We start from the raw sequence: 27,525 nt of genomic DNA on the forward strand, positions 1-27,525 counted from the left end.
CATAGGCATATTTATATCCTATCTCTACCCCAATATTACACCATCACTCTTATAATAGCTAGGCTTTCACCTCATCCCCAAGTGCTGGTCCCACTTGTGGGTCTTTTACCTGGGTTTCTTCTGTGGTCCCAGCTTCTAAGTAGCAAATCTCATAACTTAACCTGGCAGTGAAGGTAGTAGGAATAGAAATAACCACACTTTTTTGAATAATAGTCATGTGTTGTTGAGTAATAATGAAGGCAATTCCATTTTTATCACTTGCTGTATATCAGACAGTTTTCTAAGTGCTTTACATATATTAATTAATTTAATATGTGCAACACGGGTCCTCCTTGCCAGCCTTCCTTCTAGGATGACAGACTGACCAGGAATGAATGTCCAGGAGCAAAAGCCTCACTATCCATGGATAGCCACCTTGAAACTAAGGGACTGTGTCCCTTAGCTTGTATCTTTATCAAAGCACTGTCTTCATCAATTTTCTGCCTGATTTCAGGAACCGTAATACTTAATTTTCTACCCTCTTACTCTACCTTGCTGTAGTTTGCCCTGACTACAACTTCAAGAGAGACACGACCTCTGCAACCAGAACCTGCAGCTGGTCAGGCTCCCAGAAGTCCCTGCCCCCATGGGGCAAGTGAGAGGCAAGGAGGAAGTTATGATGCCACATCATTCTATCCTCACATGCCCTGTTCTGCTGTTAAGTTACTGGCCGTGCCCTGGTACCCTGAAATGTGTCTCTTCACAGCATTAATGTTGGGGTCAAGCATAATATCTGGGCCAAACATCACCATGTCCACAGGGAACAGGACCAAACTAACTGGATTCCTAGTAATTCTACATAGCAAGAAGCCATAAAATAGGAACTTGTATTTATTTGCAAAATGTTTTAAAATTATCTTTAAAGGGTAGGTCATAAACCGTGCTCAGAACCCAGAAGTGTAGTGATCAGCACATGTGAAGTAGTCAAAGGAATATAAAACTAAGATATGTTTCATCAAGAATTCAGTCCTTTCCAGGTCATGCTAAAGAGATGAGGTAGGGTAGGGGCGCCTGGGTGGCTCAGTCGGTTAAGCGTCTGACTTCAGCTCAGGTCATGATCTCCCGGTTCACGAGTTTGAGCTCCGCACCTAGCTCTGTGCTGGTAGTGCAGAGCCTGCTTGGGATTCTCTCTCCCTTTCCCTCTGCTCATGCTCGCGCACTCTCTCTCTCTCAAAATAAATAAATAAGCATTAAAAAAAATTTTTTTAAAGAAACAAAGTAGGGTAAAAACACACTTGGAATCAGACAGACATGAGTTTTAATCTTGGTCTGACCACTTACCAGTTCTGTGAGGTAAAAAAATTTAGCTTAAACACTGAGCCTATCTCTTCATCTGTTCAACAGCAATGTTGCAATAGTTCCTAGCTTACAGCTTTGTGGTGGGGTTTCAAAATCCTGTATTTCAAATGCCCAACACAAAGCGTGGACAGCTCCCAGCTGACACCGCGGAGCCTGCTTAGGATTCTATCTCCCTCTCTCTCTGCCCTCCCCTGCTTTCTCTCTAGCTTCCTCTCAAAATAAATAAAAATAAACTTAAAAAAAAAAAGTTACAAAAAAACCACTGATCCTCAGGAAATGTTTCAATGATTTAAGTTAATCGCACGAAACTAAAGTTATACACTACCCTGGAAACCCCTGTTATAATTGAATTAATTCACTGGCTGTCTAGTAAAAAGAAGCAAAGGGTAGAGAATCAGAACATTTGTAAGCACCAGAAATGATATTTACCTAAGAACAGCAAGACCAGGATGTAGTGTATTTATTTTCGAACTAAAGGTCCAAGTACATTCTATCTTGACATTTCTGAGGCAGAAACTCCAAAGGCTGTCCAGTTCTATCCACAGAAGAAATCCTCATGAGGATTTAGAAAAGAGAAGTTGAGTCATATGTTGGAACAAGTGATGATTTTTTAGCCTCCCGCAATACCAAATCATGGAAAGATTTCAGAGGTTGTATAAATAAAATATGAATATCAAAGTTCATGGTTCCCTTTCTGCAAGTAATGTTTATCTTTGTTTATGCAAAGAATTGAAAATCAAAGTGTGAGTGGAGATTAGCTATTTCTTCCATAATATGTCTGATTTTCTCTGTCTATGAAGGGGAAAAAAGCAGTTTAAAATGTGTTCATTGTTTCATGAAAATCAATTCCCCAGCCCCCTCCCTTTCTGATTTTTGTTACCTACAACAATTTACCTCTGTTGTTCATAATCCAGATCTGGTTAATACTCAGCCCTCATAGCCTCCAGATTCTTACCTGCTCTAACAGTTACTTTCAAACTAAATCAAAGCTTTAACGCAAAGTTTTCATTTATGCTAAATTTATATGAGGCAGCAATGTGACATAAAACCTCCAAAAAATGTCTGTCCATCTTAGAGTGTATTAAGAGAAGTATGGTAACCAAAATGAGATAGCGGCTGGTCCCTCTTGACTTTTGGAAAGAAACAAAAACAAAAACAGAAACACCTCATGTATTAAAGTATTATACCTCTTGAAAATTTTAGGGATCCAACATATAGTACCCATTTCTTCCATTCCTGAGTTCAGAACCAGTTGAAAAGTAAGACACAGGAAACCAACAGACAGGTTAAACAGCTTTGTTATTGATAAACTAATTGGAAAAAGTGACATTAGATCTGTGGTACAAAGAGCCTATTAATTTTCTATGCCCACAAGCCCTTCCTGTCCCTGCGCACACACCCAAAGCCTACCGCAGCACCTAAGGGAGAGTCTGGAACTGCCTCTGTCCAGGTCAGAGAAGAAAGGGAAAGAGGAAGCTTACAGTCTTTTGATAGATTTGTTCACCCGATTAGGTTAGCTTACCTGCCATCACCTAACAATTAAGTGATTGACTTCACTGTAGGAAGAGTGAGTGAGACATGGGAACAGAGGCCAGTTTTATCCCAGTGGAGGTCCTTCAACAGAGAAACACTGACCAAGAGGAATTTCCCTCCCAACAGCACTCGATTCTAAACCCTTCATTTGACAAATCAGAGCATGTCGAGAGCATGGCCAGGAAAGTGGAGACCTTTGAAACCCTGTTTCACAACAAATAGACTCAAGGGCAAGACTACATGGAGTGAACACCTTCCTTCCAATAGCTGAATGCGTAGCTGACTTGGTCTGGTGGCAGAGACAGATATTCTATTTGTTCCTCCATATTTCCTTCATCCTGCTCAGTTAGGCAAACGCATATGACTAGCCCTGGCCAACAGATTGTGAGAAGAGCTGACATGTGTCTTCCCCAGGCTAAGTCAATAAAAGGTCCATTCTTGATTCTTCAGTCTCTCTTTCCATCTGCTTCGGTGACCTGGGGAGGTCCCACATACCAGGTGGTGTACCTCCATTAACCTAGGTCTTAAATGAAAGAGAAGGAGTTCAAGAGCGCCACATCACGGTCTTGCAGAATAAAAGCAGAAAAGCACCTTCCAGAGTCCAGAATCAATTCTGAAACCAGGACCATTCTCCATCCCCAGAAGAGGCCTAGAATACCCACTTGGCAAGATTTCAGAATTGCTGTAGGCCAGTGGATACTATGCACCTCTCATTCCTCACCATTTCAAGTTGGAGGGTTTATGACATTATCTTGACCCTATTCTGTTGTATGTTGGGAGTGAAGGATGCAATAACCTGTCTTTTTTGTTTGTAGATTTGTGGAGCAAGAGGGGCCACATGCTGATCTGATATAGAGGTTATTGTGGGATCACTCAGAAATCCCAAACTTGAAGCTCAAAGCCTTGATTTAAGTTGCCTCACTTGTTACGGGGTTAAGTGACTTCTGTATTTGGAAGAAAGGAGAGCAAACCTATGTTGGCAACCAGAAGGCAGAACTACACTAGTGACAGTGTTGCTCACTAAAGATTGTCATCCAACGAGGCTGTGTGACTAGCTCTGGACAATAAGCCATGGGTGGAAGTGACTTCAGGTATCTCTTACATGTGTCTGAGTCAAAACTACGCTTTTATCGTGCTTAAACCATTATATATTTGGGGGTCTAGTATTACAACAGTTAACACTACTTTAACAAAGACCCATACCTGGATGTTGATCAACCATACCACCACCACTACCACATACACATACACACACACACACACACACACACACACACACACACCCATACACTCAGTCACTGCATTGCTCACACCTGCTCATATTTTGGACCCGGGCTTATATACATCAAGAGGTTATTTCTGAGTCCCCTCAGCTGGTCTCATTTAAGTTTCTCTATCATGCTCTCTTCCTGCACATCCTGTTCTTCCTGCCATTTTTACTTATCACAATGGATAATTACATACTCATTTCTGTGGTACATATATTTAAAGCCTATGTCCAAAACTGATCCATAAGATCCATGGATTCAAAACCTTTTGTCCACCCCAATAATATACACGGAGTTTGCACTGTGCTTGGCAAACAGCCATCACAGCCAAATTTTAAAACGGCGAGGATTAACAAGTGAGAGCCCATTATCAAGGAAATACACTTTTTAATGACAAGACTACTGCTCTAGACCAAAAATCACAGAGAATTAAAATAAAGACCATGGGGATATCTTTTTTTACCTTTATTCATTCAGAATACAATTCTAGACCAATCTACAACCAAGAGAAAACCCTAAGCTTTTAAGTAGTGTTAGCAGGCTGAATAATATAACAGTATCACCCCCATATGTGCAAGCAGAAAGTCAATTCTCATCATAAAATCCCTTTCTAAACATTTATTTTTCCTTCCCATCCAAAATATGCATTAACAAGATCATGCTTATATAGCTAGTCAGCACAAGACAAATGACAATTTATACTGAACTATGTAAGTCTTGCGGTATAATGCTCACAACACCAAAATGTAGCTGTTGACCTTTAGAGTGGCATTCACTATGTGGCACTGTTACCATTACACTAAAAGGACTTCATTAGTTTTTAAAAGCCAGAATTACTCAAAAACTTCTGGATCGTAAATAACACGTGGAATATTTCCTTTAAGTCTAAAATGGCAGATCACTCAAACCTTTCCTATAGTTCTCCATGAAATATATGTAGGAAAATGAATGTTATATGAGAAGAAACAGACCAAGTTCTTATACTTTTACCTAAAAGTCTAATTGTTTATTTTAAGTGATATCTATTAATATTTAAATGATTAAAAATAAATCAATGTTAAATATTGCACAAGATCTAAAAGAAAATGGCCACATTACATCATACTACATTGTATGGATAGATTGATTAAAAGCAGCTAATTAGAAGCTTTTTTAAAAATTTAAAGTTTCTGACATCATTTTCCACCATTCCATCAATTCTTCCTTTTCCACTTCTTTCCTTTCAGAAAATGACTCCAGTTCAAAATCAACCTAAAGGAGAAAAACAAGAATATTTTGTTACCAACTGCATGTGTACTTCTAAAAGCTGAAATTAAGTAAAAAAAAAAAATACTGCAGTTTTAGATCTTATAGGGTAAGCTCAGTATAGCCACCTGAGCTATAGTATATCCTAAAAATCTCTTGTGATAAACAAAAGATACTTTCAGAGGAAAAAAAAATCAAAAGCCATTATGTTTGAAATGTGCTTTGATCTAATAGCCTTGTAGGATTATTTAAAAGCAGATTTTTTAAGTCAATTTTCCCTCCAATAAGAAGATGTAATTTAGGATGAATTTTCTAACTTTGACTCTTCACTGAGCTTCTCCTATAAACCTTGAGTTTTCTTCTAATAGCTGGGAAAATATGGAAGAATGTAGTTCAGTGTCTTGGTGTCCCAAACCATAAGTTCTGCTTTCTAGAATCTTGAATCTGTTAAAGAAACTGATGGAGGCACATACATCTCCAAACAACCACAGAGGCCAGGGGCCCAGGAACTCAACTCTCAGTGTGAACTGGGAGTTTTCATCAGGTCTGTGGACAATCCCTACATCTACACAAAAGGCTATTCAAAATCTGTACTCCCCAACCCCAACCCTTCTCAGGACCTCTAGATACTTCTGTCCCCATTGCAAATAGAACTAAGAGTTCCTTGGGGCACCTGGGTGACTCAGTTGGTTAAGCTTCTGACTTCAGATTTCAGCTCCGATCGGGATCTCATGGTCATGAGATCAAGCCCTGCCTGTGGGGCTCCTTGCTGGGCGTGGAGCCTGCTTAAGATTCTCTCTCCCTCTCCCTCTGCACCTCCCCTGCTCGCATGCACGAGCGTGCTTCCTCTCTCTGTCACTCTACCTCTGTCTCAAAAAACTAAGCAAATAAATAAACAGAAAAATGAATCAGAAATAAAAATGATATTTAAAAAAAAAGGAACCAAGAGTTCCTTCATCTGGCCACTTAAGCCCCTAGATATTTAGGAATATGACTATACTCACTACCTCCTTGAAGTAACGCAGGCCAGAAAGGCTAAGATCCAAATAATTAAATGTTTTACAACCTATTTCTGGGGCTACTTTTTTCCAGGTTTCATTTGCCCAAATTCATCTCCTGATTTTAATACATATACAGCCTAATGTACACATACACACAATGAAAACCAAAGCATCAGTTAAAAAACTCAAGGTATTCTGTTTGCAAAACCAAGCCCTTATACTCCAACTCAGGGGCATGAACAAAAATGCAATAAATTCTTTACAAGTAAGTCTTTCGACTGGAAAGTCTGCAGGCCATTTCCTGGTTCCAAAAACGTAATGCAAAGATAGCAGTAGAATCCTCACCTCCCTAGCAAAATAGGTGGTACCTCCTTAAATGAGATGCACTTTTTGATACCGCTTAGCAGAGGGTCTTTCTCATAATATGTGCTTAATAAAAGTTTGGTTAATGCCTAAAATCACCTTGCAGGCATGATCAATTTTTCCAACTACTCATTCAGTAAAGTATTATATTGGATGCTGGAAATAAAAAGATAAATGGAACAGAAATCTCATTTAAACTGAAATCACTGTGGCAAATAAAAGTTTAATTTTTTTAACTTTTAACTCGATGTTCTTGGGTATGTCTTCAAAAAACTGAGAAGCAATAAGGGAGCTTCACATTGAATGGTATAAAATCAACCAAGGAGCCCTTGGTCAAGTCACTTAACTTTGCCAGCTTCAGTTTTCTCATCTGTTAAATGGGGGTATTAGTGGTACCTACCTCATAGGGTTATAACGAAGACTAAATATAAATCACTTAAATATGCCTGACACATATTAACTGCTTAATAAATCTTAGCAATTATGATTTCTTACCCCAACAGCAGGGCTATAAGGGACTGCTACTTTCTTTGTTATTGCCAGATACCCTGGAGCTGAAGCTGTGAGTTTATAGTTTCCAGGTACAAGCAATCTCCAGTAATCGCCATCCTTTGCTGTAAGGAAACAAAATATCAAATCACATAATTATGCCGTTTTAGGAATACCCAGTATACCTCCGTTTAACTTCTTTGATTCCCTATTTTGTAAGTAAATGTTTATGGAATTTGATAACATTCCATTGAAATCAGTGTTACATTCTCTTAGAGGAAGTAATTTCTAATAGCAATTTTACAAATACTAATGTCAAATTGTCAATAAATCTTATAATATAATGGATCCTCATAATCATGTCAGGTGTGGCACAGGTAAAAAGATATAGAAAGCCCCCAAACATGGAGTCAGGGCATCTGATGCTGTGTTTTGATTCTGGCCAAGTATCTTGACATGAAGACCCAATGGTGTAAGTCTAGATCAGTGCTTCACAAAGTGTGGTCCAAGAAAGCCTCATCAGAAACCTGAGGTACTTGTTCTTGTTTTTTGTTTTGTTTTTTAGATTTTATTTATTTATTTTATAATTTTTGAATTTTATTTAAATCCAAGTTAGTTAATATATAGTGTAATAATGATTTCAGGAGTAGAATTTAGTGATTCATCACCCAGCGCTCAGCCCAACATTGCCCTCCTTAATACCCATCATCCATTTAGCCCATCCCCTACCAACACCCCTCCAACAGCCCTCAGTTTGTTCTCTGTATTTGAGTTTCTTATGGTTTGTTTCCCTCTCTCTTTTTATCTTATTTTCCTTCCTTTCCCCATCTGTTTTGTTTCTTAAATTCCACATATGAGTGAAATCATATGATATTGATCTTTCTTTGACTTATTTCACTTAGCATAATACCCTCTAGTTCTATCCACGTTGTTGCAAATGGCAAGATTTCATTCTTGTGGATCACCGAGTAACATTCCATTGTATGTACATACCACATCTTCTTTATCCATCAGGGATAAAGAACCCTGAGAAACTTGTGAGAAATCTCTATTTCTGAAGATTCAGAATACGTTGTTCTGGAGTGCTGGTCTTGGAGGGAGTGCATTTTCAGTAAGTTCTCCAGAGAATTCTTAAGCAGAAGTAAGGTTCACACTCTTTCTCACCCTACATGTCCACAGCTCCCTCCTAACATAGGTTAGGTTCCCTGGCCACCCTATAATCACTGAAAGCACATGCCTTCAACCCATTTGCTTTTCCCTCTTGGTTATACATGCCTGGCAAGCCACCAATCCTGGATAATTTTCGGCCTTCCGCCTGTCACCAGCTTCATGGAGCCAGAGGAAACACACCATCACGCTCATCAGTCTCCGACACATACACAACAACCTAACCAAGGGCATGGAACTGCCCTGGTTTCCTTCTGGTCCCTTCCTCCCTGGTCCTTTCACACTCCCATCTTCCTAGACCAGTGCATATCAATCCCCTGGGAAACTAGGTACTGTGCGAATTCTAATTCACTAGCCCTGGGGTGAGGCCTGAAATTCTGCATTCCTAACCAGCTCCAGGGCAGTGCTGAATTCACCTGCTAGTGGGGGCTGAGCTTTGAGTAGCAAGGTCCTAGTGGACGTTTCACACTTTTTCCATTTTCCTAACACCGCCGACACATCCTCTTCATCCTTACTCCCAGTAGATGCTTTACATCTTATTTCACTATGAAAATGAAATCAGAATAAAGAAAACCCTCCTGGCCACCTCTTTCGGTCTTCCTCTGACCCCCATATCTCCTTTCAACAGGCGCCATCATTATCTCTTTCGCTTTACAGCAAAATGTCTGAAGAGATTTGTCAATACTCTCTTTTTCTAATGTCTCTCCTAGTCTCTCTTAGGCCCTCCGATCAGGCTCCCACTGGCCCGTGGAAACAGATTCTGTCGGGATTCTCCACACTGGTTCATGCGAAAGGTTTAGCTTACCTGGCACTCCGGATCAGTCCCTCCATCTTGAAATACTTCTGGGCTCCCAGGAAAATGCACTTGGTTCTCTCTCTACCTCAGACTCCATTCCTCCTTACTACTTTGCCCTCAAAGGGGTGGAGTGTTCCACAGTTTCACTCTTAACTATGTTTCACTCTTACTCCTCAGATTTCACTCTTACCTATGTTTTTTTCCCCCTGTTACATTCTCCTAAAATTCTCATACCATGGAATGCAGAGGAAATCATATCTCTATGGCACCAGGGTTCACAGACAGAAGAGACTTCATGTGGCAGAGGAGATCAAGGTCTGGGCTCCCCGAGGGCTAAGGGAGCAATGTCTTGGCACAGATTCTGGTATATTGGTTGGCAAGATGTGCTGGCCACATCTTCCGGGGTTTTAATAAATATTTGTTAAATAGATAAATAAATGGAGCTTTAAAGGGGAAACGTTAAGGATTTTTAAAATATACAAGTTATAAATGAGGAGGTTAAGAAAGAAGTAATGGTATAGAGTGGTTTGGAAAATAAGGTAAAGGTTCATTAATTACAAGGTCTAGAAATAAATGAGTAGATTATACATAAAAACATATTGTTGCTGGATAAATGGAACGGGACTACGTAGGTTTTCCAGGAACATACATCCTTGTCTCCACATAGGGAAAATGGAAATGGCATTTGGAACTCAGAAATAGCTAACATCCACCTCAATTCTGTTAACATCCTGTTTAACCCTGAATGAGTCTGGATTTTTCATACAGATGAAATAAAGAAATGTGTGAGGAATCCTAGACACTGGCATTTTTCTTTCCCCCTCTCTTCACTCCCTCCTGAGGTCGTCCCATTAACAGCTTATTAGCACTTAAGACAGAAGGGAAAGACACTGATAATTCAACTCCAGGTAGTTCATCTGCCTTTGCCTCAGGAATTCCACAGAATCTCCAGTGGGTGGCACTACCCGGCAGCTCCAGGCTGAGACAGCTGAGGAAAGGGCGCCACCTGCTGCACCCCAATTTCTAAGCCAGCAGCCATCCAGAGTAACTGCCTGACTGGCTCCCACAAAGGAAATTTAACTAGGTCAAAGCTGGGGGAGAGGGAGGTAAAGAGACAGGAGGCATTCAATTGTTTTGCTTAGAATAGCATAAAAATTGTTAACTATAATAACAAGTAATCATGCTCTGTGTATAACCCTAGAGCCTCCAGATCACGGCAGAGAACACCCACCAGATGTAACGTCATGGTCTATTCCTTCCACGGAGATGGTTGCATTGGCAATTGGGTTACCTTGAAGGTCCCGGACGAAGCCTTTAACTCCTCGGTGTATCTGTAAAGGTCAAAAACAACCACAAAAATCATACTAGAAATGATCTGACGACACATCTCTGTCAAGAATCTCCTTATTTGCTAGCAAAATACTGTAGATCCTCATTGTTTAAGGATCAAAATATGCTCATGAGGCTGCTGAATTTTGTTGAACACTCTTTACACTGCTTTTCCTCAAGTGGACAAATGAGGAAAAAAAAAAAAAAAAACCTGAAAACTGAAATCTCGTTCTGAGTGAAAGAAAGGCATTAAAGTACCTTCCGAACCACCAGAATGAAAAACAAAAACAAAAACAAAATTGTCTATTACATCTGTAAAGTAGCTCTGGTCTTAGCATATTTCATGATTTTGTCCCTCTTATATTGGGTCACCTATATATAGGTTGTATGGCCACTGCCAGTTAAGAATAATATTACATTACAGCCCTTTAATATTTGTTCATGTTGAATGAAAACACATACTGTGATTGCTCTTGCAATCGAACAATATTATTTGCTTGAAAATAAGTGACATGAAAGATCTGTGAACTTCAAAACTGAAGATTCGATTCAGAAAGAAAATGAAGGAGATGCTGTCGAGAATAATGCCCCCCAGATTAAGTTGCAGTCAACAACTAAAGCAATATAAACTATAAAAGCAGATTTTTTTCCCCTCATTTTGAAACAATGGTTCAGCTAAATCAGTATGTGTTTGAAGTGACAGAGAGTCACTTCAGGTCTCTTGGAAAGTGCTTCTGGAAAACCAAATGGTAATTCATTAAGCTTAACTACTTAACAGAAGATTCCCGAACTCCCAAAGGCTCAGGTTGGCTCAGGTTCTTCCTCACTCAATTTAACCCTAGAAAGTGAATATTCTTTTGCTACCGATAATACTGGAATCTTTCCTACAGAAGGCACAATAAGTGTCAAGTATGCTTTTGTCATCAGAGAATAAATCTGGCAGTGGTACAATGTTTTAGCAAGGGGGTGCCCCTGATTATCAGCAAATCCTTTTGCATTTGCTATTTTTTTTAAAGCAAAACCTCTGAAACTCTACGAAAATCACATGTACTTCTTTCCTCTAAAGGCAATTTGGGGATCTGAAAATTTTTACAGAAAAGGAAGAGAGATATACATAGAGAAGAAAACCAGGGGAAAAAATACAAACTTTAAATTTCTTAAGATGAGGGCTCATCAAAGAAATTTAGAAAGCTTGCAAACAAGCAATTATTTACCTACATGTACTTTATTCATCTTGAGGCACCAAAATCCCGGTATTATCAATATTATAAACCTTAGAGAAATAAATTTTTAAATTTCCTTATCATTGGAAAATAAGCCAAACAATCACTCCAAAATAGTTCACCTGCATTAGGCACAAATACACCAAGTTAATATTCATTACTTTTTTCAGCCTCTGCAACCCAAGACTTATGGTCTGTAGCTTAACAAATAGTGAAATAAGTATCTGTCTCTGATAAGCCAGTTTTTGGAGCAAACTTCTCTGTTGGAAAACTTCCACTGTAGTAATAAATCTCAATGGAAATGTTATGGGCTCTCACAACTCTACATGAATGCAGCTGTCACTTTATGGCTTTTGCAAAGGAAATCACAGAGAAATTCAAATTTCACTCATGCCTGAAGAAACTATTTGCTACACTTCTCCCTCCTGTAATGTTCTCTCCTCAGATTCCAGGACATCAATCAACCAAAGCTGGAAAAACAAAGAACATCCAGAAGATTCTCCATTGTTCCTAAAACTGTGCATAGCAGTAACCCTTAAGCCCTCCTATACTTAAGTGTTACCCAGAGACCTTGCTGAAATGGAGACGTGGGGGTCCTACCATGCAGGGAGTGGGATTCAGTGATGGAACAGGAAACTCATTTTTTTTTTTAATTTTTTTTTTCAACGTTTATTTATTTTTGGGACAGAGAGAGACAGAGCATGAACGGGGGAGGGGCAGAGAGAGAGGGAGACACAGAATCGGAAACAGGCTCCAGGCTCCGAGCCATCAGCCCAGAGCCCGACGCGAGGCTCGAACTCACGGACCGCGAGATCATGACCTGGCTGAAGTCGGACGCTTAACCGACTGCGCCACCCAGGCGCCCCAGGAAACTCATTTTTAACAAGAATCTAGGTGATCCTGGTGCAGGCACCCACGAATCATTCTTTGTGAATTTTGTGAGGAATTTTGAGAATTAGACTGTTCCAAAGCTATTGAGAGAGAGGCATTCCACCACAGCAAACTGTACTAATTAACTTTACAATTCCAATTCCTACAAACATCCCTTTAAACCTCTGCAAGAGATTTCCTCTCAACCAATTATAGAATTAGACCTCCTAATCACCTATTTTCCATGAGTCGTAAACTAATCCATGGTTAGACTTTAGGTCCAGGTGTTCAATTACTAATTCCCACCATACTGTGTCTCATTGTCAATGAAATAATTTCAACACAGAACTTCTGGCAGTCTTCACTCATATGTCATCAGCCTTTGAGTCCCTAAATTAGAGTGTTTTATGAAGCAAGTTGGATGAGCTCATTGTAAATATCACTCTTCTTGCTTCTACACAACTTGCACTGTAATACTGATGTCCTATAGTGTGGACCACTTGATCTGTGGACAGATCACATTCTTATTCCAAGTGGCATAAAACAGGTATGTACAACCCTCTCCTTTTCAGTTTATTTCTATATAAATTGATATAGCTCTTAGATGAATTAATACATGCCTACCTGCCACCATAAATATAACAAATATTCTCCTCTTTCCTGATGGTATACCTTTGTGGGTTTTGTTTTATATTGAGTTTTTTCTTAAGAACCAAGACTTAAGCGGCAGCTGAATCTGTTTTTTTAATCGATGATCAGAGTAATCATCTTATTGGTGTTTCAACTATAGTAAATCTTACAGTAGTCCCAAGAAGCCTTTGCTGAACCGCCAGGACTGCATTAGGGACCCAGTGTACCGCCACCGATTTTGTAATGGACTTTTATTTTAGCATTTATCATCCTCTCTTGTGATTAGGTATTGATGTTTCTGAACTCCACTAATATGAAGTCAGTCACTATCCCCAGTGCCTCACAGTGTGCCTAGGACACTAGAGTAGCTGAATAAATTTTTGTTGAAAAAATATGTAAATAAAATGAAAAGCACTGTATTAAAGAGACATTATTTGATATCTAGAAGGACAACACATACCAAATAGCCCAGTCTTACTTCCTCTACTCAGAAAATACATTTACAGCTCTCCTTGAAGGAGACACTATTAGAAGGGTTCCTATCAAGGTCGTTCTAGGGTCGACATGGCTAATTATCCTTAGCCTTTGTTGCTGAAAATGCCTTTCTATATTAACATGAAGCAGGATTCCACTGATTGAAAAAATCCTGTGTAATAAGTAATTTTTAATCATTGTGAGTAACAGTGGATCTATTCCACGAGAATCTCTTTTGGTAAGGTACTATATGGATATCTGACACATGTAAAAGAATACTTGAGCTGATTTTACAGCTTTTTAAATGCATCAGTCTCATATGCATGTTTGTATGTCAACATATATGCAAATAGATTCACGTTTATTTCATAGCATTTGTTTGTATCAAATTAGTGTTTAAATTAATCTGGACTATCTGCTGGCATGTGAAACTGATATCACCCTATCTGGCTTTGGGTGTAAACAGCCATATACAGAATGCAATTAGAAGACTGTCACGGCACTGCAGGCAAGGAACAGAGTCTTTAGGTCTGTTTCGCCCCCATGGCCGCTGGTGCCAATGTCTACATAGTATAGAGATGTGGGGTTGGCAGTGAGTGGCCTGTATTGAGTCTCAGTAGGTAAGGTATCTAACTCTGGTAGATGATGAGATTCCCCCCCCCCCCAAATTCTGTACAGACTCCACAGGAATGGTTATATAAGTGCCTGTCTAGCGAAGATCTAAGTTTCTGTCATCAGAGGCAATATGGCATGGTGATTCTGGAACTAGCCAGCTTGGTTTAAAATTCTGCCTGATTGGGGCCCCTGGGTGGTTCAGTCAGTTAAGCATCCGACTTCAGCTCAGGTCATCATCTCATGGTTTGTGAGTTCGAGCCCCGCGTCGGGTTCTGTGCTGACAGCTCAGAGCTTGGAGCCTGCTTCGGATTCTGTGTCTCCCTCTCTCTCTGCCCCTCCCCTGCTCATGCTCTGTCTCTCTCTGTCTCAAAAATAAATAAAACATAAATAAAATAAAATAAAATAAAAAATAAAATAAAATAAAATTCTGCCTGATTGACTTCAAGCAGGCTGTTGAACTTGTCTGGTCTCTGATTCCTCACTTTTAATTCAGGGATGATGATGATGATGATGAAGCTGATGAAGCTGATGAAGATGATGAAGATGATGAAGATGACAATGATGATGATGATACCACTTCCCTCACAGCTTTGTTGTGAAAATTAAATGCATTAACGATTACATGTAAGGCATTCAGGACAATGCATGGGAAACAGTAAACACCCCGTAAAGGTAATTATTATGATTATCTGAGATCTCACTAAGTCGAGGCTGAGACAAGTGGAGCATGTGAGGCACAGAATTTAAGGAAGCACTCACACTCAGGTGCTAATCCTATACCCGCATGCCTCCAAGAAAAAGTGCCTCCTTAAATTTTGGGCTCTCAGTGTCTCACTTACCTCACTCTTGTCCTAGTCCTGCCAGGGATGCCTGACTGGCCCAAGATGACCAGGATGGAGGAGGGTGCTAGGACTGCCTGGCTTAGAGCAATATGAATGAAAACAGGGTATCACCTAACTTCCCACAAATCTCAGTTTAATCAGTTCTCAGGGAATATTCATGAACCACAAAATCTCTGACAAATGAAAGCCTGTTTGGACCACTACTGACATGTTTTCCAAATGTAGAGTCCTCATTATGAGTCAGATGGACTCCTCTGGACCGGACTCCTCTGAGGAAATCATTGTATGCCAGATTTAAATGCTCTTAGATCTCCCATTTTATGCTGGAGATGGTGTTTACCTGCTCGAGGTAGCTAATAAGGGAGTTTTTGTTATCCTCCCAGTAGCTCTTCAGAGTCTCTTCGGGTGGAAACTTTTCACAGCTAAGCTCCACGGTGATCTCGAAACAGTTGCTGCTGAGGTAATTGAAGTCTTGCATTCCTGCCAAAGCACCAAATGGAAAGTCAAAATACACATGTGGAGACTAAAACTCTACACAAGCCGTTCTGCTGAATGGAGAGCCAAGTAAAAGATACACCAACCAGTACATTTTGAGTAGCCTGTGGGAAACCACAAGGAAAATCACCTCCTGTAAGGGACAGAACAACATAATTGGGAGACTGTTACTGCCTTAGAGCACAAAATCTCTCAGGTTCTTAAGCATTTACTTAGTGCATTGCTGTTGTAGGGTGCCAAAGCAGGCATCAACCGTGTTCTGCATTGTTGGCATTGACTTCGAAGATGAAAACTGGGAACAATGGCATCCAAATGACAATATAGGGGTTTTCTTACCATCTTCCTCGAAAAAGAACACCGATTTGGGCAATCGCCCATGGAACAGAGTGCCTTTGCCTTTGTGGAAGGCTGAGAGTCCAGTGTAGAAGTTCCAGTACACCATTGGTGGAAAAAGTCCAAGATTGGATGCATTGAAGAAAGTGACAGTAATGGTTTTGTTTTACTTGCGTCACCCCCTCCCCACGGTGGCATAGCTCAGTGCCAACAGAGAACTTTTTGGTCCACGATTCCTCCCACAAGGAAAAGTGGGATCCTGTGAATGAGCTGTGCTGGTCACAGCTTCTTTCTCATCCCATCCAGAAAACTAAAGTATGCTACATGGCTTGGCTGAGCAAACAGTAGCCAAGACTTTCAGAGTGCATCAAAGGGATGTGGATCTTACTAACCATGTCACAGATCCCATCAGGAAGCCTGCCCATTAGCTGCTGGGGTCACCTTTCCTGAATATCATCCCCCCCCCCATGGCCCACAGGCACTCCTAACATTCTGCATACACCATCCACACACCTCTCACCCTGCAGCTAGCTCTCTGTGTATGCCACTGACAATAGCAACAGCAAGCATTTGAAGATGCCTCATGAGTCATACAGCATGCATGAAGCTGGCCCAGATCTGCAGGCCTGAGAGAAAGGACACAAATTTGAGCGTTTAGCACTGGCCTGGGGAAAACAAACAAGAGTCTATCAGCAATTGATCTGGACCTTGTAGGATCAAAAGAAGGCATGCAATTTTAAGTATTCTCCCCCTAAGAAGTTTGGAGCAGGTATGTCACAGAAAAGGTCTGGGAAAGCCTCAGAATCTCTAGCAGGGCTAACAAGTTATTACTCTACCAAAGTCAGTCAGTAAAGACAAAAGGAGGTAACTACTTCAAATGTGAAGGCAGCAACGCAAGACTTCAAGGAACATGAAAAAAATCAAGGAAACATGATACTATCAGAGGAACACAATAATTTTCTGGTAGCCAACTGCAAAGAAATGGAGATTTGTGATTTTCCCAATAAAAAATTCAAAATAGTTGTTTTAAGGAAGCTCAGTGAGCTATAAGAAAGCACAATTCAATAATAGAAACACAATTCAATGAAATCAGGAAAATAATATGTGGACAAAATGAGAATTTTAACAGAAGACAGAAATCATAAGAACCAAACAGAAGTCTGAGAGCTAAAAAGTATAAAGAATTAAATGGCAGGGGAAGAGAGGGTATAATGCAATAGAGAGCATTAACAGAAGACTGGATCAAACAGAAGAATCAGTGGGCAGAAACAGGTCATTTGAAATTATCCAGTCATAGGAAAACAAAGAAAAAAGAATGAAAAAGAGTGAAGAAAGCCTACAAGATTACAGAATACCATGAAGAAAACAATCTACACATCACTAGAGTCCCAGAAGGAGAAGAGACAGAAAAGGCAGAAAGGTAATATCAAGAAATAATGGTTTAGAACTTCCCAAATCCAGGGAGAAATTTGGACATCCAAGTTCAGGAAGCTCATAGGTCCCCCCAAAATTTCAGTTCAAAAAGATCTTCTCCAAGACATATTATAATAAAACAACCAAAAAATCAAAGACAAAGAGATAATCTTAAAAGCAGCTGGGGGGGGGGGGACAGTCTGTAACTTACAAAAGAATCCCTCCCCACCCCCAAGTAAGGCTATCAACAGATTTCTCAGCAAAAACCTTATAGGCCAGGAGAGAGTGGAATGATATGTTCAAAGTGCTAAAAGAAAAAACTACCAACCAAGAATACTTTACTCAGCAAAGCTATCCTTCAGAAATGAAGAAGAGATAAAGACATTCCCAAACAAAAGCTGAGGGAGTTCATCACCATTAGAAATGTCTTACAAGAAATGCTGAAAGGAGTTCTTCAAGCTGAAATGAAGGGATACTAATCTGTAACATGGAAACATAAAAATATGCAACATACTGGTAAAGATAAATATATAGTCAAATTCAAAATACTCTAACACTATAATATAGTAGTGTGTTAATCACTGAACTCTAGTATGAAGATTAAAGGACAAAAGTATTAAAAACCACTATAGCAACAGTAATTTGTTAATGGATACACAACAGGAAAAAACGTGAACTGTGACATCAAAAATATAAAATGTTTGGTCGGAAAAGGAGTACAAAGAGTTTTTGTATGTGATCAAAATTAAGTTGTTATCACCTTAAAATGGACTGTTATGTCTATAAGATGTAAGCCTCATGCTAACAACAAAGCAAAAATATAGTAAATTCACAAAAGATAAAGGTATAAGAATCAAAGTATATCACTAAGGAAAATCATCAATTCACAAAGAAGGGCAGAAAGAGGGGAAGAAAAGAACTAGGGAACTACAAAACAGCCAGGAACTAATAAGATGGTATTGTGTTCTTACCTATCAATAATTGCTTTAAATATTAATAGTTTGAATTCTCCATAAAGACATAGAGCATCAGAGTGGATTAAAAAAGAAAACAAAACAAAATAAAACAAGACTCAACTATATGGTGCCTACCAGAGCCTCAGGTCATCTTTAAGGACAATGAAAGCTCAGAATGAAGGAATGGAAAAAGATATTCCATGCAAGTGGAAATCTAAAAAAATCAGGGGTAGCTATACTTTTATCAGACAAAATACACTTTGAGCCAAAAAACTATGACAAAAGACAAAGAAGGTCATTAAAAAATGATGAAAGGGTAAGTTCATCAAAGGACATAACTCTTGAAAATTATATATGCACTCAACACTAAAGCATCTAAATATATTAAGCAAGGGGTGCCTGGGTGGCTCAGTCAGTTAAGCGTCTGACTTCAGCTCAGGTCATGAGCTCACAGTTTGTGGGTTCAAGCCCCGCATTGGGCTCTGTGCTGACAGCTAGAGCCTGGAACCTGCTGCAGATTCTGCCTCTCTCTCTCTCTCTCTCTCTCTCTCTCTGCTCCTCTCTTGTTCATGCTCGCTCTCTCTCTCTCAAAAATAAATAAACATTAAAAAAAGTTTTTAATAAATAAATAAATATATTAAGCAAATACTTAAGACCCGAAGGGAAAAATAGACAGCAATACAATAATAGTGGGAGATTTCAACATCCCACTTTTAATAATGGATAGATCATCTAGTCAGAAATCAATAAGGAAACAGTTGCCCTTGAACCATATGTTAGACCAAATGTACCTAACACACATATATGGAACATTCCATCCAACAGCAGAATTACACATGGAATTACACATGGCTTCTCAAGCCCCCATGGAATATTGTCCAGTATAGGGTCGCAATTATGTAGAAAATTAAAACTACACATTTCTGAAAAACTAATGGGTCAAAAAAGCAATAAAAAGGGAAACCAAAATATCGCAAAACAAAAATAGAAACACAGCATACCAAAATTTATGGGATGCAGCAAAAGCAGTTCTAAGGGGAAAGTTGATTGCAATAAATGCCTGCATTAATTAAAAAGAAAAATCTCAAATAACAGTCTAACTTGATACATCAAGAAACTAGAAAAAGAAGAACAAACTAAGCCCAAAGTTAGCAGAAGAAAGGAAATAACAAAGATCAGAGCAGAAACAAATGAAATAGAGACAAGTAAAACAAAAGGAAAGATCAACAAGCCTAACAGCTGGGTTTTCTTTAAAGATAAACAAAACTGACAAACATTTAACTAGACTTAAGAATTAAGAGAGCGATGACTCAAAAAAAAATCAGAAATTGAAGAGAAGACATTACAACTGATATGACAGAAATACATGCTTCTTTTTTCTTTTGTGCTAAGAATATTTAACATAAGATCTACCCTCTTAACAAGTTGTCATGTGCCTAATACTGTATCATTCTCTATAGGCAGTTTGTCATACAGCAGACCTCTAGAACTTACTTATCTGGCATAGCTGAAACTTGATACCCATTGAACTCCCCATTCCCTTCTACTCTCAGCCTACTATATTCTGGGTTTCTATGAGCTTGACTATTTTAGACACCTCATATAAGTCAATCATGCAGTATTTGTTTTTGTGAGATTGACTTATTTCCTTTGGCATAATGTCCTTCAGGTTCAACCATGTTGTCGTAATGCCAGGATCTTCTTCCTTTTGAAGATTGAATGATATTCTATTGTATGTATATACCATATTTAGCTAGTAAAATCTATTGGGACTTCTAATCAAGAAAGTAGGCAATTCTGTCTTCTGCACAATGACTGTTTCAATGCAACATGATGCTTCACATTTCCATGTTTTTTCTCCATCTTTGTTTTTTCTTGTCTACTCTATTGCACTGGCTAAAAATTTTCAGGGCAGTGTTGTTTATACAGATGCTAAAAGTCATCCTTATATCGTATGTTTGATGTGTCACAGTTGGGGTGAATACAACTAGAAAGTGTTGTATCTGGGCATCAGCCCCCATGATGAATCTGAAACCTACACTCTCTCTTTTTTGCTATAATAACTTGCTGTTACAGAACAGAGATAGTGGAACTATTTTACTTACTTACTTTTTTATTAAAATGATCCCAACCCTTTTAGAGACAGACACCAACAAAACTTTACCTTTCAAGAGACAGAGAGACAGAGAGAGACTACTGTGAATGAGGCCAACAATTGGATAACCTGAAAAAACAGATAAATTCCTAGAAGAATATAGCCTACCTACCAAGACTGAATTATGAAGAAACAGAAAATGTGAAATAGACCTATTACTAGTAAGGAGATTGAACCAGTAATCAAAAATTTCCCAACAAAGAAAAGCCCAGGACAAGATGGTTTACTGGTGAATTCTACCAAACATTTAAAGAAGAATTAACACCAATCCTTCTAAAACTCTTCCCAAAAAAATTGAAGAGGAGGAAACACTCCCAAGCTCATTTTACAGGTCAGCATTACCCTGATACCAAAGCCAGATAAGGACATTACAAGAAAAGAAAACTACATGTCAATATCCCCAATGAATACAGTTGCAAAAATTCTTAATAAAATACTAGCAAACTGATTTCCATAGTTCATTAAAAGGATCATAAAGAATGATCACATAGGATTCATACTTGGGATGCAAAGTTGGTTCAACATGGGCAAATCAACAAATGTGATACCACACTGATAGAATAAAAGATAAAAATCATAATCATCTCAAAAACTGCATAAAAAGATTTTGACAAAATTCAACATCTTTTCATGATAAAAATTCTCAGCAAATTAGATATAAAAGGAATGTACCTCAATATAATAATGGGAATCTGACAAGCCCACAGCTAACATCATACTCAGTGGTGAAAGGCTGAAAGCTTCCTCTAAGATCAGGAACAAGAAAAAGGTGCCCACTCTCGACACTCCTTGCAACATAGTATTAGAAATCCTACCCAAAGTAATCAGGCAAGAAAAAGAAAAAAAGACATCCAATTTGGAAAAAAAAAAAAAAAAATGAAGTAGAACTGTTATTGTTTGCATATGATATGGTCTTATGCATAGAAAGTCCTAAAAATCCCACCAAAAAACTGTTGGAACTAATAACCAAATTTATTAAAGTTGCAAGCTACAAAATAAACCTATAAAAATTAATTACACTTCTATACACCAACAATGAGCTATCTAAAAAAACAAAGAAAGTAAACAATCTCAGTTACAATAGTATCAAAAACAATAAAATACTCAGGAATACATTTAACCAAGGAGGTGAAAGATCTATAAACACTGTAAGACATTGATGAAAGAAACTGAAGAAGACACAAATAAATGGAAAGATATCTTGTGTTCATAGATCAGAATTAATATGATTAAAACATCCATAGTACTCAAAAACATCTACAGATTCAATGCAATCCCTATCAAAATTCCAATGGCATTTTTTTACAGACAGAAAAAAAATCCTAAAATTTATGGAACCATAAAAGACACCAAATAACAGAAGCAATTTTGAGAAATAAGAATAAACCTGGAGACATTACATTTTCCTATTTCGATCTATACTACAAAGCTATAGTAATCAAAATGGTGTGATACTGGCATAAAAACAGACACACAAATCAAAGGTACAGAATCAAGAGCCCAGAAATAAATCCTGCACATACAATCAACTAATTTTTGACAAGGAAACCAAGAATACTCAATGGGGAAAAGATAGTCTCTTTAATCAAAGGTGTTGGGAAAACTGGCTATCCACATGCAAATGAAAGACATTGGAATTTTATCTTACACCATACACAAAAACTAACTCAAAATGGATTGAAAAAGTAAATGTAAGAACTGAAATCATAAAGCTCCTAGAAGAAAGCATAGGGAAAAAGCTCTTTGAAATTGGTCTTGGCAATAGTTTTTTTTTGGCTATAACAGCAAAACACAAGCAAAAAAGGCAAAAATAAACAAGCAGGACTACATCAAACTGAAAACTTCTGCACAGAAAAGGAAATAGCCAAAAAATGAAAAGGCAATCAATACACAGAATGGGAAAAAATATTTGCAAACTATCTGATAAGGGGTTAATATAAAAAGTATACAAGGAACTCATACAACTCAAAAAACAAAAAACAAATAATCCAATTAAAAATGGACAGACAACCTGACTAAACATTTTTTCCAAAGAAGACCTAGAGATGGCCAACAGACATGAAAAGATGCTCAACATCACTCATCATCAGGGAAATGCAAATCAAAACCACAATGAGATGTCACTCATTGTTAGAATGGTGATTATCAAAAAGATAAGAGATAATTGCTGGCAAAAATGCAAAGAAAAGAGAACCCTTGTGCACTGTTGGCGAGAATGTAAATTGCTACATTCACTATGGAAAATGGTAGGTTCAGAGGCTTCCCCAAAAAATTAAAAATAGAACTACCGTATGATCTAGCAATCTCAATTCTGAATATACATCCAAAGAAAAAGAAATCATTACCCAGGGAAGATATCTGCACTCCCATGTTCACTGAGGCATCATTCACAGTAGCCAAGACATGGAAACAACTTACATGTCCATGAACAGATGAATGGATAAAGAAAATGTGGGATATATAAACAAGGGAATATTATTTGGCCACAAAAATAAGAAAATCCTCCCATTTGCGACAACATGGATGGACCCTAAAGGCATTATGCTAAGTGAAAGAAGTCAGACAGAGAAAGCCAAATACTAAATGATCTCACTTATAAGTGAAATTTTAGGGGCGCCTGGGTGGCGCAGTCGGTTAAGCGTCCGACTTCAGCCAGGTCACGATCTCGCGGTCCGTGAGTTCGAGCCCCACGTCGGGCCCTGGGCTGATGGCTCAGAGCCTGGAGCCTGTTTCCAATTCTGTGTCTCCCTCTCTCTCTGCCCCTCCCCCGTTCATGCTCTGTCTCTCTCTGTCCCAAAAATAAATAAACGTTGAAAAAAAAAATTAAAAAAAAAAAAAATAAGTGAAATTTTAAAAAGCCAAACTCATAGAAACAGAGTAGAGCAGTGGTTGCCTAGACGGGGACAGGGAAATAAGGAGATGTTGGTCAAAGGGTACTCACTGTCAATTATGAGTAAGTCCTGGGCATGTAATATACAGCAAGGTGACTACAGTTAATGATACTATGTTATATACTTGAAAGCTGTTGAGAGAGTAGATATTAAATGTTCTGATCACAAAAAAAAGAAAAATGGTAATTATGTCAAGTGATGGATGTGTTAACTAACCTTATTAGGTAATCATTTATACAATGCATACATGAAATAAATCACATCATACACCTTAAACTTACATGATGTTATATACAATTATATGTTAATGAAGCTGGGGAAAAATTAATTTCTTAAATAATAATAATTTAAAAAAAAAAAGACAAATACTCAACCCTTACTGGCCTGCAGAAGAAACATGCGTCCCTCTAAACCTACTTTTCTATCAGGGAAGAGCTTGAACAGTCATGTAAGATGATCTAACATACTATTTTATTCTTTAAGTCTAACCAATATCCCAGTATCATCCTGAGGGATTGAGAGTCTTAATAATATACTACATATTGGGGCACCTGGGTGGCTCAGTCAGTTAAGTGTCCAACTTTGACTCAGGTCATGATCTCACGGTTTGTGGGTTCGAGCCCTGCATCACATCAGGCTCTGTGCAGACAGCTCGGAGCCTGAAGCCTACTTCAGATTCTGTGTCTCCCTCTCTCTCTACCCTACCCCACTCACACTCGGTCTCTCTCTCAAGGAAAAGTAAACATTAAAAATTAAAAATATATATATAGTACATATTAATTTAACAATCACTGAATATCTCCTATATTTGAGGCACAATAATAACAATTCAAACTGCACCAAGAGAGAAGATTCTGTAACCAGAACAATTTTACTCTGAACCTGATTCAAGTTAATAGTGAATGCTGTTGGTGCCACCAGATTGCTTTTTGTTTATTTATTTTGTTGTTTTTTATTTATTTTTGAGAGAGAGAGCGTGAGCAGGGGAGGCACAGATAGGGGGACAGAGAATCAAAGCAGGCTCTGTGCTGACAGCAGTGAGCCCCATGTGGGGTTCAAACTTAAAAACCGCGAGATCATGACCTGAGCCGAAGCTGGATGCTTAACCGACTGAGCCACCAAAGTGACCCTGCTTTTCCTGAGCTGGAGTGTCCATCCCCAAACTGCTGTTTAAGTGTTGGCTATTAAGAGCTCAGAGCTGCCCCTGTTTTCCAGGAGAATTGGAAACCCCACTTGGTTTCGGGGTTCTATCTCCTATATCCCATTCCAAAACCCTCCACAGCAATCGTCAAGGCAGGACAACCTTGCCTGTGATTTATACTTTCTCCCAAAAGCCCAAGCCAAGGCTATGCTGTCCCTGGGATCACTTCCTTGTTTAGCTCTATCCCCTTCCTTACTCTGCTTCCCTCACTTCCATACAGGGTTTTTCCTAAAAATCACTTCCTCAATAAATTACAAGCATCCAAATCCCTATCTCAGGCTCTGCTTCTAGAAAACATGGACATAAGGGGCACTGATTTCATTCACTAGAAAGCTTGACTAAAGTCAAGGCTTTCTTTGACTGATTACTGTGGTTTATAATCTCTAAGATTAATACTATTATTATTAATATCATAGTCATTATTTTACAGATAGGGATTTCTTGGTATTCTGTAGACAATACACTGTTTGTCCATAAAGGGAAGACCAAAAGTATCATTAAAGCTTTTATAAAAACTGAATTATAGGGGCGCCTGGGTGGCGCAGTCGGTTAAGCGTCCGACTTCAGCCAGGTCACGATCTCGCTGTCCGTGAGTTCGAGCCCCGCGTCAGGCTCTGGGCTGATGGCTCAGAGCCTGGAGCCTGTTTCTGATTCTGTGTTTCCCTCTCTCTCTGCCCCTCCCCCGTTCATGCTCTGTCTCTCTCTGTCCCAAAAATAAATAAACGTTGAAAAAAAATTTAAAAAAAAAAAAAAAAAAAACTGAATTATAAAATTTCTTCCCATATGATGTATTCAACATAGTCTAAATCCTAAATCTGACTTTATTCCTCAAGGTATAGAGGAGAAAAGTGCTAAATCTGATCTGGCATGATGCAAAATATAAGTTGAAACAGAATAGACATATATCAGAAACAAAATCAGGAATAATATTTTCCTCAGGGCATAATTCAATAAAAGAAATAAACAAACAAAACCCTATAATTAGCTCGTGCTGCTACTGCCCTAATTCTCCTGCATTTTCAGGTGGGTCATAGACAATCCTTCTTGGGCAAAGAGGGGGAAAAGACCACATCAGTAGCTTTACATTTCATTCTTCATCTTCAGTAGAGTGACTCTTACACAACTGTGGTGGTCTGGGTAGCCATGAAAATAAGAGCTCTGTAGGGGCTTGGTTAAGTGACAGACTCTTGGTTTTGGATTAGGTCATGATCTCATGGTTCATGAGTTCAAAACCTGCATTGGGCTCTGTGCTGACAGCACAGAGCCTGCTTGGGATCCCTCACTCTCTGCCCCCCCCCCTCCTTGTTCTCTCTCTCTCTCTCTCTCTGAAAATAAATAAACTTTAAAAAGGAAGGAAGGAAGGAAGGAAGGAAGGAAGGAAGGAAGGAAGGAAGGAAAACCACAGCTCTAAAGTCCATGTGGGGCAAAGGGACTCAGGAGTGCTCCCCGGTTGCCTAGAAGATGCTTTCTCCAGCATTCGAGCTGCATGTGGGCTTTTCCCTTTTCAGACCCCATAAAAGGTGAAGAGTTTCATGACATAATAGTACTTATTATAGCAGTGAAGATAAAACTAATATTACACATCAAACAGTCCCCATTATCCCATCATCTAAAAGAAAAAAAAAAAAAAAGGTATCTAGACCAAGATATACTAAAAGCCAAAGCCTGCCCTCCAAAAAATACATTTGCCTATAGTAAAAGCTTAACTAGCATGTAATAAGGAAGCTATCTTATTCCCTAGGGCCAGAATTTCAAAAGTAGGATAGTTAATAATATTCAGTTTATATTTTCCCAACATGTGTTTTTAGTTCATTTCTTCTATGTCTTCAATTAGCATCTTGATCTTTAAAAATCAACAAAAACAAATCTGTACACAACAACCATTCCTGCAGAAAGCTAATTTTAATGAACTATAGGGTTAGCCTATTTCTTAATGTTTGAGGAGGACTGAAAAATCTCTAAAGTGAAATGGTAATTACAAAGAATTCACTATCACATGATCAAAAAGCGAAACAGAAACTCACCACCAGGTACACTATACCAAGCAGCACCATTGGTTGTTCCATCTACGAAGCTGCTGTCATCGTCATTCTTGCGACATGGTGGCCGATTGGGGTCAGACATGGGTGGGTTAAAAGCAGAATACGCTCGAGCCAAGCTTTGGAAAATGGCATCATCTGGGCAGGAGCTATATTCATGAGCACTACCTAGTAAATAAACCCACAGATTAAAGAAATTAACACAGACCAAGGAGCACTCCTTGTTTTCTGAAGAGTGAGTCAGCGTTGTTTCTTGCTGATGTATTTCTTTAGCTACGTCACTATGGGAAAGGAGTGAAGGTTTAAGCGCTCAAAAGCTACACTTAGCTTTTAAGTTCTATAACATTCCGTTCCATGCAACAATGTAGAAATTGGGTAGAATGCACATTCTATTTATGAATTGAAAGCTTCAGGAGAAAAGGTGGTAAACTTGCGGTGAACTAGACCTGAGAAAACAGTAAGATTTCCATTGCTAAAATTTTTAATTTTAAAAATGTACCTGTACCAACCTCACAGCCACCGTGAGCCACTCTCACACATATTTTTAGTATTAAATGTTTTAAATGAGTTTAAATGTTTTAAAAAATCTCCTATGTGTAATATGTAAATAAATAATATATATTTTGATACACTATATTCTTCTTCATATGTTATAAAATATGCTAGGCTTTTAAATTTCCCAGCTATTGACAAACTAAGAAATCTCTAAATTTTAATGATGTTTCAGCAGAGACTTTTCCTCAAAGCTCAGAGTTTCCAATATCTAAAATTATTATCCGTGGGGCGCCTGGGTGGCTCAGTCGGTTAAGCGTCCGACTTCGGCTCAGGTCATGATCTTGCAGTCCGTGAGTTCGAGCCC

The 27,525-nt window shown here is 38.7% G+C and overlaps 1 protein-coding gene across 1 annotated transcript in view; it reads right to left on the bottom strand.

Annotated features, from left to right (window-relative positions):
- Positions 1–4,589: 4,589 nt before the first annotated feature.
- Positions 4,590–27,525, bottom strand: part of CPE (carboxypeptidase E) — a 119,202-nt gene continuing 96,266 nt past the window's right edge. The window contains exons 5-9 of the mRNA XM_045463769.1: positions 26,652–26,834; positions 15,524–15,663; positions 10,432–10,531; positions 7,244–7,362; positions 4,590–5,390 (exon numbers count right to left, since the gene is read on the bottom strand). Coding sequence (XP_045319725.1) covers positions 5,292–5,390; positions 7,244–7,362; positions 10,432–10,531; positions 15,524–15,663; positions 26,652–26,834 — 641 coding nt within the window. The 3' untranslated portion in view covers positions 4,590–5,291. The remainder of the gene's footprint in view (positions 5,391–7,243; positions 7,363–10,431; positions 10,532–15,523; positions 15,664–26,651; positions 26,835–27,525) is intronic.

The sequence above is a fragment of the Leopardus geoffroyi genome, chromosome B1 (genome assembly GCF_018350155.1).
Source record: "Leopardus geoffroyi isolate Oge1 chromosome B1, O.geoffroyi_Oge1_pat1.0, whole genome shotgun sequence".
In the NCBI taxonomy this organism is placed as follows: Eukaryota; Metazoa; Chordata; class Mammalia; order Carnivora; family Felidae; genus Leopardus; species Leopardus geoffroyi.